The sequence below is a fragment of the Lissotriton vulgaris genome, chromosome 7 (genome assembly GCF_964263255.1).
Source record: "Lissotriton vulgaris chromosome 7, aLisVul1.2, whole genome shotgun sequence".
Classification (NCBI taxonomy): domain Eukaryota; kingdom Metazoa; phylum Chordata; class Amphibia; order Caudata; family Salamandridae; genus Lissotriton; species Lissotriton vulgaris.
Window position 1 is genome coordinate 307,293,015 of NC_141695.1, and position 20,708 is coordinate 307,313,722.

The 20,708-nt window shown below is 50.8% G+C and overlaps 1 protein-coding gene across 1 annotated transcript in view; it reads right to left on the reverse strand.

The window, feature by feature from the left end:
• Positions 1-20,708, reverse strand: part of SHANK1 (SH3 and multiple ankyrin repeat domains 1) — a 1,619,594-nt gene that overhangs the window by 274,165 nt on the left and 1,324,721 nt on the right. The window contains exon 17 of the mRNA XM_086930109.1: positions 626-706. Coding sequence (XP_086786235.1) covers positions 626-706 — 81 coding nt within the window. The remainder of the gene's footprint in view (positions 1-625; positions 707-20,708) is intronic.

The following is a 20,708-nucleotide window of genomic DNA, read 5'->3' on the forward strand; positions in this document are numbered from 1 at the left end:
GGACGTCATGTTCCAGCGACACGAAGATGTTGGTGATCTACCCACGAGTACTTCAAATGGCACTGCAGACAATACTTGAAGGGAGTCTTTTCTATCAAGGTCTGAGCATCCTCATGGACAAATGCTCATGGGAAGTGCCTAGGGGGTGTGAAATCCCGAACAGGGCGTCAAAGAGATCCCACCAGTGGAACCATGAAAGATGACATGGCTGCATAACAGGATTCTCTCTTGCCAAAGGTAGTGGAAGAACCAAAATGCCCCACGACGAGCATCGCATTGGTGTGGACTCGCACGTTAGCGATACACATCTGAACCCAGCGGCGGAAGAAAACAATTAAAAATGGAGTTGATGCCCATGCGCATTACCACTCATAGGAGGAGTCACTATACCTTGTGACTCGAAAGACTTTTTGAAGAAAAACAATTTGCAAATGTCCGAGACCAACACGAGATGGCAGAAGAGTAGGCACAGCATGTGTATCTGCAGAAACACATTCCACGAATGCATGTTTTTCGTGCCAAGAGATGGAAGAAAGAAATGCTAAATGAAATACTAATTTGTCTATTTGAAACATAGCAAAGAGAGACAAATACATTAGAACACAATTAACAAACTGACATTTACCCATTTCTTCAAGCTCAGAGGTCATAGACTTGGAACGCAGCGAAATTGCAGGAGGGGTGACACGCCGGTTCTGCTGGGGTGCTGTAATTAGAGAAAACAGGACAGATAACTGGCTGCGCATACAGGTGTTATGCCCAAATGCATTTTGAGAATCAGATATTGCAACTCTTTCAAAACAGACATACACACAGCATACCCACTGCACAATAAATAAAGCCGACCAATTTCCTCTCAACTCAAACCCAAAACAAACCACCCAACATCTGCAAGCTTAACACATGGTGTACGCCAGAAGCTGTAGCCAGCTCTGCAAGACCACAAGTAAACTTTTAAAAGTGCAATTAAGTATGGTGACATTTCGCTAGCACATGTGACAGACAGTCCAGCCTGATGCTCTAGTCTAGACCACGTTATTACCATTTCTCAACACAATAAGCTTGCATTTGTGTATTTATTTAATAGCAGTCCACAGTTGTCTTAAACTGCTCAAACTAATGTGAAAACTAAGATCGAAAGGCTTAAATCAAGTTTTAACAGTTTTGGAATGTTGTACTGATTTTATCCTGGAAAAATAATGTCTGGATTTTCGTTTATTATTAAACACTGCAATTAAGGACACGTGGTTCGGCACATTTTCCCTGATGATATTTTGGTAAGACAATTGATAATTGTTCCCTGCAGAAGCTTGATGGGTACTTATGAACTTGCCTTCATCCTGCAGAGCAATTTTAGCCTAACCAGAAGGGCGGAATTTCTGCCCACTCTGTGACAAACAGGAGTCAAGGCCTTTGATGTAGCTGACACCTAGCTAACCTAGCTACCTGGCTAATGGAACAGAGGCGCTGTTTCCAAAGGGGCTCTCAATAGTCACTCAGAGGTCATTGTATGCACAATGTGCATAAATGAGCCACAAAGCAACATCCGTGAGCGTTTCTGATATATACTCTGCTGCAATAGGTAGGTGTATTTTCTATTAGTTGGTTAAGAAGTATGAAAAGTGCTACCAGTCAAGGTTTAATATCTGGGGAAGCCCTTAAACCCCTTGGGTGCCATGGACATTATGGTTATGTCCTCGGCTGCGGTGCTGCTGTGCCAAGGACGTAACCATTGCGTCCTGGGGAAGGGAGAAGAGGGGGTTGTGTTTGTAAAACAGACAGAGGGCGGAAGGAAAGAGGTTTTCCTATTCCCTGTGCCTGTTTGAAGTGTATTCCTGCTACCCAATCGCAGGTGGGGCCGATTGTGGAGCAGGAACACACACCACTGGATAACCAGAGATTAGTTGCTGATTGTTGAGTGAGCAAAGCCTTAGTCAATGGTCGCTCCCCTGGGGGCATATTTTATACGTGTTTCAGATTCTGTTGTTCTTTTATAATGATGATTACAGGGAGCGACCCAGGTGAATCCCTTGCAAAACCAGGTAGTTTTGTGATAGATCATTTTAATTTCTCCACAATAGGTTTTGGGCACTTCAGTCGCAGGCACTTGGCCCACCCACACAGGCAGAGGTACCACTTTTATCAGGAGACATGGGGGAAAGTTGTGTCAGCATGGTGATGCCACAACTTTCCCACACAGAAATGTGAGGAAACTAAGATTTATTTTAGCAAAATGTGAGGTTTAAAGGGGATTCTAGGTAAAAAAACATTGGGGATCCACGCAAGCCACACCTTCCTCGACTCCCCCAGGTGTCGAGTTTTCAGAAATTTCTGGGTTTGGTAGATTTCCCTAGATAGCCGCCAGCCCCTGGAATAAAAACGCAGGTTATTCTCTTGCAAAACGAGGTCATTTTGTGATCAATAATTTTTATGTCACCACAGTACATTTTGGGCCATTACCTGTTGCATGCAGTAGGCCTACCCACACAAGTGGGACCCAATTTTATCAGGAGCCTTAGGGGAATGCTAGGTGGGTGAAGGTTTGTAGCTCCCCGCAGATTCCAGAACTTTCCATCACAGAAATGCGAGGAAAATGTTTTTACTTTTTTTTTTACAAAGTTTGAGGGGTGCAAGGGATTCTGGGTAACAGAACCTGGTGAGAGCCACACAAGTCACCCCATCCTTGATTCCCCTAGGTGTCTAGTTTTAAAAATGTACAGGTTTACTAGGTTTCCCTAGGTGCCGGATGATCTTCGGCCCAAATACCACAGTTAGGCACGATGCAAAAAAAAAAAAAGATCAGTTTTCAGTGGAAAAATGTGGTGTCCATGTTGCGTTTTGGGCCCTTTCCTGCCGCGGGTACTAGGCCTACCGAAACAAGTAACGATGACACCCAACTCATCCTCTCCCTCACCAAGGACCTCACCACCAGTCGCAGGTTCCAGGAATGAAGGCAGGACGTAGCATCTTGGATGAGAACCAGCTGCCTGAAGCTTAACTCGGAGAAGACAGAAGTCCTCGTCCTCTGAACCACCCCCTCAGAATGGAACAACACCTGGTGGCCCACTGCCCTCGGCACCACCCATACCCCCAGGGACAATGCTAGAAACCTCGGCATCGTACTCGACTCCTCCCTCTCCATGAACCGACAGGTCAATACCGTCACCTCCATCCGTTTCAAAACTCTCCGCATGACTTTCAAATGGATCTCCTCCAAGTCATGGAAGACAGTCACCTACAACCTCATAACCAGCAGGCTCGACTACGGCAATGCTCTCTACACCGGCATCAACAAGTCTCTACTCCACAAGCTCCAGGCGCTACAGAACACCGCTGCCAGACTCTTCCTCGGCCCCCCCGACACAAACGAACAAGTGACTTACCTTCGGTAACGATATATCTGTAAGAAACATAGGTTAGTTATAGATTCCTTACTTTAGGATATCCCCCAGGCTTATACTGGATCTGGAAAGTTTTTCGTCAGCAGTACCCCAGTGCATTGGTTGGTGGCGTTAGTCGAATCCGCGTCTGTCGTCTGCGTCGTTCGCCGGGATGACATCGCCACCCTCGCGTCCTGCCGTCAGTTCTGTAGACGATTTTCCGCGCCAGGAACTTAGAGCCATGCAAGACACTGACCACTGGTGCACAAACATGGGCCTTGAAAGGATGTCCTTAACCCTAGAAATCAGATCACAGAACTGGGAGGATGGGTGGTGCAGTAAGGAATCTATAACTAACCAATGTTTCTTACAGATATATATATATCATTACCTAATGTAAGTAACTTGTTCATCTGAAAGAAACAGTTAGCTATAGATTCCTTGCCTTAAAATAGATACCCCAACAATACCAACCCCAGAGATGGGTCTGCGAACCAAGATCACACTAGAAAGTCCCGGAGAACAGAACCGCCAAAGAAGCCGTCTCTCCGTACTTGGCTGTTCAGGCAGTAGCGTTTTGTAAACGTGTGCAGTGATGCCCACGTAGCTGCCTGACAGATGTCATTCAGAGGAACTCCTCGTCTCAAGGCAGTAGTGGCAGCCGTCACCCTGGTTAAATGGGCTCGTAGCACCACTGGAGGCTTCTTTTTTGCCAGAAAATAACAGGGTTTAATACACAAAACGACCCATCTAGAAATGGTCCGCTTTTGTAGGCTCGACCTTTCTTGGTGCCCACATAGCCACCAAAGAGCTGGTTCCAGACGGTGGAACCTCTCTTCCTCTTTAGAAGGATGCGGAAGCAGAAAGAAGGTGGGCAAAGTGATGGTTTGCCCGATGTTAAAGGAGGTGACAACTTTGAGAAGAAAGGATGGACGAATTCTTAGTACAACCTTGTACGGATGTACAGCCAGAAAAGGAGGCTTGGATGAAAAAGCCTGGAGCTCACTCACTCTTCTGGCAGATGTGATGGCTACCAGGAATGCAGTATTAAGATTCGTAGAGGACAGTTGTGATGCGGCTCAAAGGGAGCGCACATCAAATAAGTCAAAACCAAATTCAAGCCCCACTGAGGCATCACGAAAGGAATAGGAAGAAAGAGATGAGTGATGCCGTTTAAGATTTACAACCGGGGACTTGAAGAGAGAAGGCTGATCAGGATGACTTAGAAAGGCATAATTGACTGAAAGATAGCCCTTGATAGCACCCAGAGCAGACCCTGCTGGGCCAAAGAAAGGAGGAACAAGAGAACCTCAGAAAGGAGCAGACAGGGGATCCACAGCCATTGCTGCGCACCATGCAACAAATTTGTTCCATCGGCAGGCGTATTCCGTTTTAGTGGAGGGACGCCTGGCTGCCAAGATTACATCACAGACTTCGGGAAGCAAGTCAAATGAGGTCAACTGCTGCCACTCAATCTCCACGCAAGGAGGTGGAGGCTGGACAGGTTTGGGTGGAGAACCGTACCCGGTTGCTGCGATAAAAGATCCTCACTAAGAGGCAGTCTGATCGGAGGATCAATGGCCATGTTAAGCAGCTCGGGATACCAGACTCTTCGTGTCCAGCCCAGGGCGACAAGAATGACTTGGGCCCGGTCGTGCCTGATGGATGTATGTTCGTACATCGCACTCCATTCCAAAGCGTGCTTTTACCACACGTGTAATACTTCGCAAACACCGTTACACCAGCCATTTCCACAATGCACGGCGTTGCAACGCAAATGGCAGTGTTTCCTATGGCCAAGTACATCACATCGCACACACTCAAAGCGCACGTCATTAAAACGCATATCACGCTTATCACACTGGCAGAAGCAACATGCAATATTTTGGGCTCCCGAGGACCTCTCCCATGGAACAAACACAATCTAAGAGAAGCCAAGCTCTCCAGCACAGTGCGGCTTTACTTTAGTTCTGTCTTCCTTGGAGTTGAACAGAAGGAAGAAAAAAAACTGCTTGTCTGCCTTTCGTTTGAGTTTTCACTTTCCCTGAATGCAGCTTGTTGCATTTTGTCTACATAGTCTAAGCACTTACACCCTGCCAGCTTCGCTGCTGCAGGTGGAGCGCTTCTCGTTTATTATTATTATTGTGTCTTTTGTAAAGCGCGCAGCTACCCCAACGGGGTGTCCCGGCGCTGAGTGATCAACAGCTAGTCCCTACAGACATAAAGTTATAGGCAAAAGAGGTGAGTTTTCAACGCCCGACGGAATTCAGGTTCAGATTTGATCAGGTGAAGGCCCATAGGCAATTTATTCCAACGTTGGGCAGCTCCTAGCTCGAAAGTTTTCCCTCCAGCACGGGACTTTTTAAATCTAGGAATGGCCAATAGATGTTTAGAATTAGAGCGAAGGGCTCTGTTGTTACAGTAAGGACGGAGAGTGGTTCTGAGATGGGCAGACCCCTTTCCCTGAGTGGAGCGGTAGGCTAATATCATAGCTTTAAACTCAATTCGTTTATTCATAGGCAGCCAATGCAATTCGCGGAGGTAAGGAGAAATGTGCTGCCTGCGTGATAGATCTCCAATCAGACGAGCCGCAGCATTTTGGACCATTTGAAGTTTATGGCAGAGGCCAGAGGATAAACCTAAGTAGAGTTCATTCGCATAATCCAAATGCGAGATGATTAATGAATGAACAATCGTCTTTCTGTTAGCACTGGGCAAGTAATTTATGAGTTTTTTTAGCGTTTTGATCTTAGTAAAACATGCCGCAGAGACTGATTGGACCTGGGACCCTAATGACAGTTGTTGATCCCAGCGGACTCCTAGATTTCTGACTGAGTCCTTTGGTATCGGGGCTTGGCTAAGATCTTCCGGCCACCAGATATTAGAGTCAAGAGGGGATGGCTGATTAAAAAAGAGCACTTCAGTTTTTGCGGCGTTCAGTCTCAAAAAATTAAGGTCCATGCAGTTAGCAATGTCTCTGATACAAGATTTGAGAGGGTCAAAGGTGGATGAGATGGCTTCTCAAAGGTAAAAAGCAGCTGGATGTCGTCGGCATACAACGTTGTTTTAATGCCAGACTTGGAAATCATATCAGCTAACGGAGCAAAGTAGACATTAAAAAGAAGAGGACTTAATGAGGAGCCCTGAGGGACGCCCCAATTCAGTGGTCTAGGTGTGGAAGTGAAGGGGGGGGGGTGTGAACACATTGCGTACGATTAGTTAAAAAGGAGCCTAACCACTTAAGGACCTTGTCCTGTATTCCTAGTTTCTTCAATCTGTCCAGGAGTATGGGATGAGAGACGGTGTCAAATGCTTCTGATAAATCCAGCAGCACCAGCACCGCCCTCGAGCCCCGATTCAATGCCCATCGGACAGAGTCTGCCATCTCAATAAGGGCCGACTCTGTGCTGTAGCCTTTACGAAAGCCATGCTGAGAATCATGGAAAAGATCATGGCTCTCGATGAAGGCCGCAATTTGTTGATGGGCTAGTCGCTCCAAGATTTTAGCTGGAGCGGGAAGAAGCGATATCGGCCTATAGTTAGCCGGATTGTCAGGATCTAAATTGGCCTTTTTTAGAATCGGCACTAGAGAAGCATGCTTCCAGACATCCGGGTAAATGCCTGAGCTCAAAGAAGAGTTTGCCTTGATGTTTGAGAGGATATGCCTTGCTTTAAATTGCTTGAACAAAGACCAACCGCTGACAATAACTGGAAAGAAATTGGACATTAACAGTTCAGCACAAACATGATGGGCCGTTCCACCTTTGAGGAGCTGGAGAGTGAAGGGTCCGAATGCATCGACGACGTGGAAATCCTGGTCAATGTCGGGGGATGCGGGGGGGGGAGGAGGATGCCATCTTCTCTGTCTGTGACTCCGACTCCAGATGTCTTCAAGTGCATTCGGGGAAGGGGTTTATATATTTTCAAGACAAATGTTATTTATTTTCTCTGGGAGGTTGTCGATCACATTGAACAACATGTGGTAAATTGGGCCAATGATGTGCCTATGACAACCACCACAAAGTTAAATTACTAGATTATAACGAAGTGTATTGCGAATAAAAAGCGCACACTAAGTGAAAATGTACAAATAGCCTCAGATTCATATTCATGTTTTCTGACATTATTTCCAAAGATTGATTTCCAAAGAATGTGCCCATCTGCTTGCTTATCAGAAGACAGTTTTGAAAACGATGCTATCATGATAACCATTGTGCATTCTCGTGTGAAGCAGCCACACACAATCCTCCTTTCATTTAACAAAAGCACAGTGATGTGTTGTACATTCCCTGCTCTTGATAAGACAGATGGGTGTGCGCGAGCGAGTCAGTGCAAACAAGAAACCGCAGCCCGGTGAGTCGCAAAGAGGAACATTCTGATTACAATGTTAGTATGTGCAGTGTAAAAAATACAGTTTCATAGTTGCACTGGTTACCAAATTCACTTGTTATTGTGTGGTTTTTTATGTTTTGTTTGCGGTACGTAATAATATCATGAAGTTATTTTTTCAAGAAGACTTCACAGTATGAGCTGCTGTAGACGTGTTGCCCTGCCATAAAAACATAACACCAGAAAAACATTGACTTTCAAGTTAATGTTGTTTTTGCTATCTGTAATGTATGTCAAGCATGTGGCCTGAGCTTCCAATAAATGTGCGATGTAACAGAATGCGCTGTAAACATTTCCGCGATGTAAGCATGCAGGATGTAACAGCATGCGTTGTAAACATTTCCGCTATGTGAAATGTGCGATGTGATGTACCCGCAATGCACTTGCAACGTTGTGATAAATGTTTGCCCGCTTGATCTTCTTCAGCACTCTGGGCAGAAGTGGTATAGGCAGAATGGCGCATAGAAGACCGCAACTCCACTCACGACAAAAAGCGTCGCCGAGCGGGTGTCGCCTTGGAAATTCCAACGCCCAGAATAGCTGACATTGTGCGTTCTCTTCGGTGTTGAATAGGTCTAACCAAGGCTCTCCCCACTGTAGAAAAAGACCTTGCACTGCCTCTGCGTGAAGACGCCATTTGTGATCCATCATGCACCTGCGGCTGAGATCGTCCGCCCTGGCGAACCACCAGAGCTATGCCCTGATCTTCCAGCCATGTCCAGAGGCGCAATGCCTCCTGACATAGGGTCCACAACCCCACCCCGCCCTGTTTATTGCAGTACCACATGGCGGTGGTGTTGTCCGTGAACACCTGTACTACTCTTCCCCGGACAGAGGGAAGGAATGCCTTCAGTGCAAGACGGATCGCCCGAAGCTCCAGAAGGTTGATGTGGAGCTCGGACACTGCAGGAGGCCAGAGGCCTCTGATCTCTGCCTCTCCCATGTGGCCGCCCCATCCCAGAAGGGATGCGGCTGTGACCACTGTGTGATCTGGTTGGGGAAGGGAAAGGGATATGCTGTTGACCCAATCCTGGTTCATGAGCCACCACTGCAATTGTCGTGCAGTGCCCTCCGAGATCTGGGCGCAATCAGATAGATTCCCCATATGCTGCACCACTGGAACTTCAGGTCCCGCTGCAGAGCCCGCAGATGCCACCTGGCATGATCGACCAGCAGGATGAGGGAGGCCATGAGGCCCAGCAGCCTCACGGTGATCATGATCGAAACCCGGGATAGAGGCTGAGAGATCGGAATCATAGCCTAAATATCCCGGACTTGCTGTGCGGGAGGATAAACCCGAAACTGCGTTCGGTCCAGAACCGCTCGGATGAAAAGGAGCTTCTGAGAGGGAATCAGGTGCGACTTGGGCACATTGATGGAGAACCCCAGCAAATGCAGGAGGCCGGTCATAGTCTGGAGCTGAGAGACGACTGCCTGGGGTGAGCCCCCGTTCAACAACCAGTCATCGAAATAGGGGAAGAATGGAACCCCCTGATCTGCGGAGATGAGATGCGACCACCGCCATCTTTTTCGTGAACACCCGAGGGGCGCTGGTATGGTCAAAGGGAAGCACGGTAAACTGAAAGTGCTCGTGGCCTACCGTGAACTGCAGGTAACGCCTTTGACCCAGCAGGATGGGGATGTGAAAATAAGTGTCCTGCAAGTCCAACGCAACCAACCAGTCTCCAGGGTCGAGGGTAGACAAGACCTGAGCAAGCGCCAACATTTTGAACTTCTGCTTCCGGAGGAAGCGGTCGACGTTCATGAGATCCAAGATAGGACTCAGGAGTTTGTCCTTCATGGGCACCAGAAAGTAGTGGGAATAGCAACCACAACCTACTTCTGGGACAGGAATGTGCTTGATGGCCCCCTTGGCCAAGAGGGCCGAAACTTCCTGTTGGAGAAGGGCCAGGTGATCCTCCGAATGCAATGGTACTGAGGTGGCATGAATGGAGGGGTAGTCTTGAAGGGGAGGGAGTAGCCCCTTCGGACTATCTGCAGAACCCACCTGTCCGACGTGATGGTGCACCAGTGGGGAAGGTGATAGCGGATTTTTCCGCCCACTGGCGTTTGGTGGCCCGGGAAGGTCGGACTAGGAGGGTTTGGAGGCTCATGCAGAGGGGGCTAAGGTGGACTGGCCAGCTCGCTGGCCCCCAGAACCATGCCGGTGGTTGCCAGGTACCCGGCCACGCTGGGGCTGAAAAGCCTGTGGCTCTGGACGGGACGTAGTGGTGCACCCCTTCCGTAGCCACAACAGGGGCGAAAGGCAGACTGCGCAGGGAGGGTGGTGGAGAGGCCCAAGGACCTGGCCGTAGCTCGAAAATCCTTAAAGTGCTTCAGCGCGTTGTCTGCCTTGTCGCCAAAAAGGCGACGGCCATCAAAGGGCATGTCCATAAGTGTGGATTGGACATCCCAGAAAACTCAGTAGAACGCAACCAGGCGTAGCGTAGGGCTACTGACGTGGCAATCGTTCTGCCCAGTGCGTCGGCGGTATCCAGCCCATAGTGGATAGTAAATTTCGCTGCATCTCTCCCCTCGGCGACAGTGCGGTCTTTACTCACCGGGGTCTCAAGCTGGAGGAAGAAAACATCTTCTTCCCAAGCTAATCCAGCTTCTTGGATTTCCTATAAGGTGGAGCTGTAGGGGAGGCGCCCTTGGACGTAGAGGCTTGGCCCACTAAGCTCTCAGGGGTAGGGTGTTGGGACAGGAAAGTGGGGTCACCCGGGGCTGGGCGGTGGCGTCGGGCAACCATCCTATCCTTCACTGAATGGCAGCTCCGAAGAGCTTGTTGCCGGCTGAAGCACCTCTGTCAGGAGGTTAGTCCTGACTGCTACTGTAGGAAGCTTGAGGTGGAAAGGTGGAGAGGCTTGGCTGCCCTACGCAACACCACTATGTATGACGCTCCCTCCTCCGTAGCCACGGTAGGAGGAGACAACATGCCTAGGTCTGTGGAGGGATCCAGACCACTGGCATGCCCCAGTTCCTCTCCAGTCCAGCTCATACTCTAGCTGGGCAGTTAAAGGATACTTGTAGGAAGGTGGATATCTGACTATGGTCGCCCCCAACTTTTTGCCTAGTGTTTTGCTGGTTTTCGACATAGTTGGCCTGGGATCCTGCTAATTAGGACCCCAGGCTTCCTGCTCTCTCTGTTAAAATGGACTCCATGTACCTTAAGTACATATCTAATTGGTATTGGGTCACTCTTGTAAGTCCTTGTACAGTGTACCATAGGTACCCAGGGCATAAGTGCACCCAAGGCCTACCAGGGGCTGCAGCATGTATTATGCCACCCCTGGCTGGCCATCCAAAACTGACACAACTGGCTGGTAACACAGCTGGGGCAAGGTGGTGTAATCACCCTTTGCTTTAGATATAGTATCCCTATATCTAACCCTAGAATGGACACATATACTCCTAAAAGTCACTCCTATGGCAGGCCTTAACAATCCTGGAGGCAGAGTGCTTGGAATTATGTGAGATAGTGCTCTAGCATGAGCTGAGCCGGTCTGCAGCTTTCGGAACCAAGTCCTTTAGCAGTTTCCATGATAACGCTATACCATATACTCTTAAGTGCATTATAATCCTCGCGGTTGTTGCTAACTTTGGCATAGCATTATCAAAACATGTCGAGTAAGGTGTCATACGAATTGGAATACTACCCCCTCACCAGTTCTGGCGACGGGGGTAGCATTACACCCTTTTATAGGGACACGACATGTATGTAACTGTGAACCCCGGTTAAAGTTAACTCGAGCCTCAGCATTACAAAATGGATGCTGCCACCACAGACACAAGTCTGACCTCCTGCTGCTGGGAGTCCTTCCAGCGAGGGAGGCCTGGACAAAGGGTTTCCTGCCTTGGGAGGTGCTAGCACCACCCCAGACAGGATTTTGTGTATTAGGTAGGAAAGGCAGAAAGGAATGAGACATGCCTAGGGCACACGAGGTGTCCCTGTGCATACCCCGGTTCAAACCAGTTGCTGGGGCACTCCAGCCCCAGCTCTGGCGAGGAACCTGACAAAGGATAGGGGGTGTAACCACCCCCTTCCTGGTCCCACCCATGGGAGGGACCTAGTCGCAGTACAGCCCCCATTAGGAGAATAAAGGTAGGAGCTGGTCCCATTCCAAATTAGATTATCCTGAATTGAATCTACAAGAAGAAACTCTGGACTTCGACATTCTGCTCCACAGAAGGTTGAAGAAATCTCCCTAGTGGCCAAGGAGTGACCACCCTGCACAAGCAGGCACCATCAAGCGTTCCAGTGGTTCACTTTGTCGTCTTCCCTGGTGGATCCAGACTTCAGAGCCCGACGTGACCCGGACTTCCAGACCTCTCCGACCTCAACTCACATCTGCAGCACAGCTGAGATCCGTGGGTGTGACAAGACACGTGGAACCGGCCATCTAGAAAAAACTGCACTTCGCTTCCAACACGACTTCAGAGGCATCCTCGACGAAGTGCTTTGGGGATTGAGAAGCCCCAGCCCCGAGCAGCTCCTGCACAGAAGATCAGCCCTCCAGCATCCACGAGACCTGCTTGGGGCCCTTTTGCTTGATTGCTGCTCGACGCGTTATCTGGTCACTTGCTGGCTGGCTAGTGGCCTCCTAGATGACGATCCTTGAAATCTACACCGCTGGTCTGGTTGCTCCAGACTGGCCCTTGCTTCCCTGCAAAGGAGAAGCACCCCGGGCCCTCCTGGTCCGCACCAGACGCCTTTTCCACTCACCGCGTGGGTTGCCTTTGCCAAGGCCTGTTGACGCCGAATCCGGAACCAACACCGCCAACAGAGAGAGCCTGCGTGGGACAGCTCGTGCCTCCATCCTGGTCGTCGAAGACACCTCCTGGTCTACGTGGCTGCAGAGTCAAGCGTCCACTCTTCACCTGATCGCGACGACAGCATCTGGTTCCTTCCTGGTTCCACTCCAGTCACTGGCTAGTGACCGTGAACATTGTCCCCTCTGCTTTCAGGTCTCATCTTCCTTGACCACCCTTGGATCACGCCAGACATCTTCCTCCTGGTCGCCTGCAGCATCTTTTCTTCCAGGCTCCATTGACTTCAACGCGGAAACCCGACACACTTTGACACCTGTGCACCCGCAGCCCGTGGGTGAGGTAACAAGAGCATTTCGGTGCTCAAGGGTAGATTAACTCGCCTAGTGTCCAGATTTTCAGTCGTTTTAGTCCTACCTTGTCGGAACTGTCTAATACTTAACTTTTCGTAAATTGTACTGTCCATAGACACTGTTACGCATCTCGCGTGTGAGTTCACACTCTGCACACGCGTCCCGTGGGCCTCCTATTACTTACCTAAGATTAGGGTAGTGTAGTCCCAGCGATCCTACAGCCTCTGGACAGCTCCATTCCTTCTATCGATTTCCTTATACCACTTGTTTAGTATATGGTTTCTCGTGCACCTAGGGCACCATTGTAATTCGTGCAACTTAAACGTATTTTTCTTAACAGTCTTGTCATGTGCTTAGCCCTCTGATCTCATAAAGAGTTCAGAGGTGTTTGTTATTAATAACTATCTTGTTTATTTTTATAACAACCTGTGTGGTGTCCTTTCACTTGATATTCAAGGGGTTATATGTGGTAAAACAGCTGGCTTCACATGCCAAAAGAGTTTAGCCTAAGACTGCTTTGTTCATGCTACCATTAGGATAGCTGGTCTATAAGGTTGACTTACAACCAATCACCATAAGGGTTGTTTGGACTGATACAAGGTGATCACTAGAACTAGTGAGCATCATATATCAGGCCAACTTCTCACAGTACTCAGATGCCTCCCAGTCTTCCTCACCCTCCTCTGGCTGCCAAACTGGCTGAAAATGGCCAGGGTGGAATGCAGGCACAAAAGTATCCATTTGGGTCGGATCCGGCGTCAGTCAACGCCGGTCCGGCTCCGTATCCACATCGGAGTGGAAGCCAGGGTCGACGTCGGCTGGAGGTCCAGCCGGCGCCAGCTGCGGATGGAATCAGAGCCAGTGGAGGTAAGACGAGGTCGACCGGCGCCGATCCGGATCCAGGCCTGGATCCAAGGGGGCCCTGCGGAGCTGAGGCTGGAGCCGGCGGCGTCGAAGGCCTAGGGTCCCAAACTGAGTCTGCGGGGCCTGAAGGTGCACCGGCGGAGTCCGGCTGCCCAAAGATGGCGTGCATTGCTTCCTAAAATTGACAAAGCTGGGCAGGGGTCGCTCTGGGTCCCGGGAAGGCCGGAGCCGACCCTGAAGGTACTGCACCTGGAGCAGAGGGAGTGGCACCACCCGCACCCTTCATCGCGTCGGCAGACGGACGAGGGGAAGTCGAAGAGCGTTGATGCTTCTTCGACTTCTTTTTGTGCTTTGACTTACCTGACCCCGAGTGTGCAGATTTCAACGATGAATGATGATGGCTCTGTGATCGGTCCCATAAGATCCCACGCGACCGGGACCTCGAATGGCGCAGAGTCGACTGCCGAGCCTCGAGGAGCTTTCAGGACCGCTCCCGCAAAGCCTTCGGGGCCATGGTTCGGCAGTCGGAGCAAGACTTGGGGTTGTGGTCGTGCTCCAGGCAGTAGAGGCACATGCGGTGCGGATCCATTACCGACATCAGTCGGTTACAGGAACCACAGGCCCTGAAGCCGGGCATCCCTCGTGCACCAGGAGTCGATGTAAGACTCGAAAAGAAGTCGACAAAAAGTCAGTAAAAAAATGACTGGGGGTACCGCTCTCTCCGGATCTGTGCTTGCTGGAGCGGAAAAAGATAGAAATGACGTTAACGCACAAAGGCGACGTCTGAGTAACCTCTGCAACGTCATCTCGACGATCACACGCTGCCTACCGGACGCGCAAGGATACTGCTGACGAAAAACTTTCCGGATCCAGTCTGACGCCTGGGGGATATTCTAAGGTAAGGAATCTATAACTATCTGTTTCTTTCAGACACATCAGCCAACACCTACGGAACCTTCAATGGCTTCCCGTCGAGAAGAGAATCACCTTTAAAATACTCACCCACGCCTACAATTCCCTCCACAACACCGGACCCCAATACATCAATGAGAAAATCACCTTCCACGCACCCAAGAAAAACTTTTGATCCGTCTACCACCCCCTCGCCGAAACCCCATGCATACGCAGAGCCAGAACAGGGGGAAGAGCTTTCTCCTTCATCGCCGCCAAGACCTGGAACAAGCTCCCGATCGACATCAGACGCGCCCCCTCCCTGAACACTTTCAGGAAGGCCCTCAAATTCTGGCTCTTCGACTGAATGGAGCTGCAGACCCTCCTTCCCCCAAGCCTTGCGGGTGAGTAGCGTGCTTACAATTCCCCTGATTGATTGATCAAGAGATATGATAGAGACGTCTAGCCGCAGATTCCTTAACTTAGAATATCCCCAGGCGTCAGACTGGATCCGGAAAGTTTTGTGCAGCAGCACCTCTGCGCGCCGGGTTGCGGCGCCTTACGGCTCAGCCCTGACTTTGTCCATGGACGTGACATCAGCGGAGCCATATATGCCCGCCCTGGCACACAGTCATCAGTTTTCTTCTTTTCCGAGTCACAACGCGGATCCTGGAAACCAGCAGTTCCTGGCCTAGTTTTGGGCCTCCTCAGCACCACTGGTGTCGTACCGGAACAGTGAGCAATGCCCTCCGGGTTCATAGCCTGTGAGGCCTGTGCACGTCAGATGTCTGGTACTGACCCGCAACTTATTTGCATGTGGTGCCATCGGTGTGCACCACGATTACAAACAATGCGGAGACTGTCAACAGACGAAGCATAAGTCCCTATGGGAATGCTGTATGAAGCTGTTGACCGCACGGCTGTCGGTCCCAGCCTCTTCTCGTCGCCGCTCTCCTTCTCCATAGGGGGCTCCTTCCTGAGGTCGCTCCCGCGACCGGCGCCCTAAAAAAGGTAAGCAGGGCCACATGCTTCCACTGAGGTCCACCTCGCATAGACGTGCCGCTGGCACCCACTTCTCTTATAAGGGGTCAGCTAGGAGGAGTTGGAGCAACGCGCATCCAAATGGAGGCCTACTCCTGGGCTCTTCAGGCCTACTTCGAGTCCCCCTCTCGACCTGGCGTGCCTTCGGGCCCCACAGAGGCAGAGGGTACTCAGGCCGGGCCCTCGTCGGCGGATCCTTACCCGACCAGGGCTGTGTGCACCGACTCTGGAGCAGATGCGACGACGTTGGGTCGTGGCCCAGACCATCCTGGTCGCTCTAGCACACACCGCCAGTCAACGCATAGCCCTGTGCGACTTCCTGCGCGGGCTGAAGACGGCTGGAATGCCAGAAACCGGTCCCCGGAAGCTTGTTTCCGGTCCAGGGAAGATATGGCTTGGCAGTTCGGGCTGGACTGTTCCCATGAGGCACAGGGTCAGACTGATTTGCATATAGCCATGTCTGAACTGGGTTGGCAGAGTGGGCTTAAGAACGGTGATGGATTAAACCCAGATCTTTTGACTGGGTGTGAGTGTTTGATTGATTCAGATGCTCCGTTCCATCACCACCCCCTTTTGTACCGCTTTTGGCCGCCATAAGTGTGGCAGGGTATGCTCAGACGTGAGTCCCTTGCTCACTTTGCCACTGGATTCAAGCAAGCCGGGCTGAAGACGGCTGGAATGCCAGAAACCGGTCCTCGGAAGCTTGTTTCCGGTCCAGGGAAGACATGGCTTGGAAGTTCGGGCTGGACTGTTCCCATGAGGCACAGGGTCAGACTGATTTGCATATAGCCATGTCTGAACTGGGGTGGCAGAGTGGGCTAAAGAACGGTGATGGATTAAACCCAGATCTTTTGACTGGGTGTGAGTGTTTGATTGATTCAGATGCGCCGTCCATCACCACCCCCCTTTGTACCGCTTTTGGCCGCCATAAGTGTGGCAGGGTATGCTCAGACGTGAGTCCTTTGCTCACTTTGCCACTGGATTCAAGCAAGCCGGGCTGATGACGGCTGGAATGCCAGAAACCGGTCCTCGGAAGCTTGTTTCCGGTCCAGGGAAGACATGGCTTGGCAGTTCGGGCTGGATTGTTCCCATGAGGCACAGGGTCAGACTGATTTGCATATAGCCATGTCTGAACTGGGGTGGCAGAGTGGGCTAAAGAACGTGATGGATTAAACCCAGATCTTTTGACTGGGTGTGAGTGTTTGATTGATTCAAATGCTCCGTTCATCACCACCCCCTTTTGTACCCCCCGTTCCTGCGCGGACGGCGTAAGCAGTTTCAATGACGCTGGCGAACGCGGGGTGGACGCCAGGCTTACACCGCCTGTCAACGTTTAGCCCTGTGCAGCTTCCTGCGTGGACGGCGGAAGCGGCGTCGGAAACCCGGGCGACGCCGGACCGGCGACACCGAACTCTACGGCAGGCTCATACCGCCACTCAACGCATAGCCTGTGCAGCTTCCTGCGCAGACGGCAGAAGCCGCGTCGACAACGCTGAGCTAAGCAGCCGGGCTCGGCATCCAAACCCACACCCGGCTCTCAGCCTGATCCCATGCCTGGGGCAACACATGGTCCGATGCTGGTCGATGTCCAGGTAGCGTCCCCAGTGGAGGCCGTTGATGTCCAGTCAACACCGACACGGCACCCACCGACACCGCTGTCGACGCATCCATCGCCGCCGGTGTCCATACGTTCATCGACACCGGCGTCCATGCCTGAGGTTGCAATCCCTCCGGAATCCTCGCTTCTGACTCCTCAGCGGTGTCAGGCGTCACGGTATCCGCTTCAGCCCTTACGGAAGCTGCTGCTTCCCCTGGTCGGGGGCCACTGGTGCAGCTCCCTAGTGTGGCATGGCCTTCAGGTCGTTCTCCGGCCCCGCTTTTTAGGGCAACTGGGAGGATTTGTCTCCAACCGTCTTCTACAGACAGCCTCTTGTCCCCTCCTTGGGTGTCTACTGAGCTTGGGGCCGCCTATGCGCGGACTATCAACAGGACAGCTGCTATCCTCGGCTTTCAGCCTCGTGTAGTACCCCTCATTCCCGATCCCTTAATGGATCTGCTTTATCTCGACCCCGTTACCGTGGAGCCCTTGCTACCTCGGGGGTGATTTATTGGAAGTCCTGCGTGGCATATGGGCACGCCCCTATACCGGAGCCCCGGTTGATCGGGCCATTGCTAGTAGGCACTGTCCTGTCCCGGGGGATCCTCTTTGCCTGTCCCTCTACCCTACTGCTCAGGGTCTGGTAATTCAGCCAACATTTGGGTTACAAGACTCCTCTACTTTGCCTTTGTTTCCTCCCATCCGGGAATCCCGGTGGCTGGATGCCTGTGGAAGACAGCTTTTTGCTTCTTCTAGCGCGGCCATCTGCGCTGGATGCGCGACAGTCGCTTCCCTGATAATATTGGGGAGAGCCTCCAAGAAATGCCATTTAACCGAATAGACCTCTTTGGGTCCCAAGCAGACTCGGCGATCTCCAGGCTTCTGTCAGGGCTTCCGTAATTCTGCTGTGTCACTGACTGACTTTCTTCCTGGTTGCGGGTCTTCCTTTACGGCCAGATTTTTGTCAGAGACAGGTTGGCGTCTCTGTATTGTCTGTATAGCCGTATGGCAGGGTTGTTTTTGTTTTCAGTCCTCTGACTGTCTGTCTTGCCAAGAGGAACCCCTTCTCGACAGGGGTTGACCGTTGCCCTATGTGGGGTATTAGCTGGTGGCAGGTGTCTGCATTTGCCTTCGTACGCTCCTGTGGAGTTTTCATTGTGGGACTGGGACTCATATACCCCTTTACTGCGTCCCACAGGGTCGCATCACTCTTTTGTCTGTAGTGCTTCAACTATGGTCTAGGTCTATGCTGTGTGGTATCTACCTCGCATGGCCGGGCATCCAGCTTTTTATCACTAGGTCCGTCTTTTGGCGCCAGCCCCTTCTGGGTTGTTCTCGCCAGTAAGGAGTTGCCGTGGGCCTCTCCGTTGTACATTGTTATGGCCTTTTGTCTTATTCCCCAGCAGTTTTCTCCACATCCCCGCTGCTTCTGCACAGGGATTTCTATGTTTTGCTGGCGTTCTTACTGTGGCGGACTCCTGGAGTCGTTCTACTTGAACTCCGCTCTTCCTGGCGTCTAGGACCCGTGAGTACTCCCTTGTTAGGCTCATCTTTTCTTCTAATTGTCCTGCGAGGGGACTGTTCTCTCTTCCGGACAGGAGGCAGACACTGCTTATAGCCTGGACTAGTTCCACTTTCTGTATAAATGCGGGTACTTTTGGGCGTACCCTAGTCCCTGGGTTAGGCCGGGTTTCGGCATCCTCTTGAGGCTGTTTCTGCACCATGATCTTCCCAATGGCTTGTGTGGGCTTTCTTGTCTTAGTCTTGGCCCTGTCCTCTTACATCACCAGGTCTTCTCTGGTGTTTGTGGCCTGTTGCCTTCTTGCTATTGTGTGCATCTCAGCTGTTCCTGCTGTCTTCCTTCCTGGTGCTCTTCTGTTATGGTACTGCAGGCACCCTCTGACCACGTATGAGCGTCCTTCTGGTTGTGTGTGGGCATCCTTTCAATGCTTTTACACATGTCTTGCTGGCGAGTGTCTCAGCAGTACTCTTCCTCTATGGTACATGCGGGGGTGGTACGCATACCGCATACCACTTACCAGTCTTTTGGGCCCATAGGTTCAGTTCTGCTTCTTGCAAGGTGCTGAAACTACCTTTTCAGCCAGAGTCTTTACTAGGTGTGTTTTTGTTCCATTTCGGCCCTTGCTGGGCAGGGGTCAGTATCCTGCTGCCTTCGTATCTTTACAGGAGCAGGCTCAACAGTGTTTTACGCTGTTCGAGTTGGTTACCTGGGGCTAGCTCTGACTCTTGTCGACACTCGACACCTTGGATCCTGCGGCTCCTTCATGCCCCTTTGCTCGTCTTCTTTCAGTGTTCGGCATTTTTCGTGTTATTCTGGATGGGCTGTGGTGGCCTAGCCTCCCCTTGATTCCCGTTCTCTTCAGAGCATAGGGGTCTGGTGGTTGGCTGCGCTGTCATTTCTGTCTCTACTGTGTTTCGCCCTTTGGTTCTTTTCATCATGTTATTGACGGCTAGGTTCTCTCTGGACTTTAGTGGGGTTCAGTCGCAGTCCCACATTCTCTGGGGATCCTGGCTTTGGTATCAATTCTAAATTAAGGAATCTGCGGCTAGACGTCTCTATCATCATAAATGAGTTACTTACCTTCAGTAACGATGTATCTGGTAGAGACATAGTCTAGCCGCAGATTCCTTAACGCCCGCCCGTCCTCCCTGTCCTGAAACAACCTTTTCAGGTTGGGCTTCTTGCCTGCGCCGCCTTTTGAGTAGCTTTATTCCTCTGCGGGGTGACGTCTTCTCTTCACTCCAACTCAAGAGGCTATATTCTGTTTCGTGGCTCTGCTCTACCCATCCTTGTGATTAGACATTATGCTCATATGTCATGTGTCCTTTACAACCCTAACCCTGGGTTGTCCGATGTGAGTCTCTGACAATGCTGCATTCGGTAGGTCCCTTATTCGGATCTGACATCTCCTTTTTTGTGACGCCTTATGGTAGTTTGTCCTTACTCCTGGGTTCTGGACTGGTTGTCCTTTACTGTCATATATTGTGGTTGCAGCCTTTCTGTTGGCTGATGTGATAGTTCACTGAGGAGCTATGGCTCAGAGGTAAGTCTTGTGCCTCTGGCAGCACAGGTTCACACAGGTCAAGGGTTCGAAGCCTGCCTATGCTCTGCATCTTCTTCTGCCTCAGTGGAAGATTTTAGACTTAAAACAATTGCGGGGGTCCCTCCCAAAGTAGTGCTCTGTTCTTTTCCCTCCCTCAGTTTACAATATACAGTGCCTGGCACTGTCTTTCTATGGTGATATTTTTCACCATACCTTGTTTTTTCTTTTTCTGCACACTGTTACCATATTTTCACAGTTTTTGGTGGTGACTTCGCGTTCTGATGAGGAAAAGTCTTCAGACGAAAACTGATGTTTGTGCGCTGGGGCGGGGCATATATGGCTCCGCTGACGTCACGTC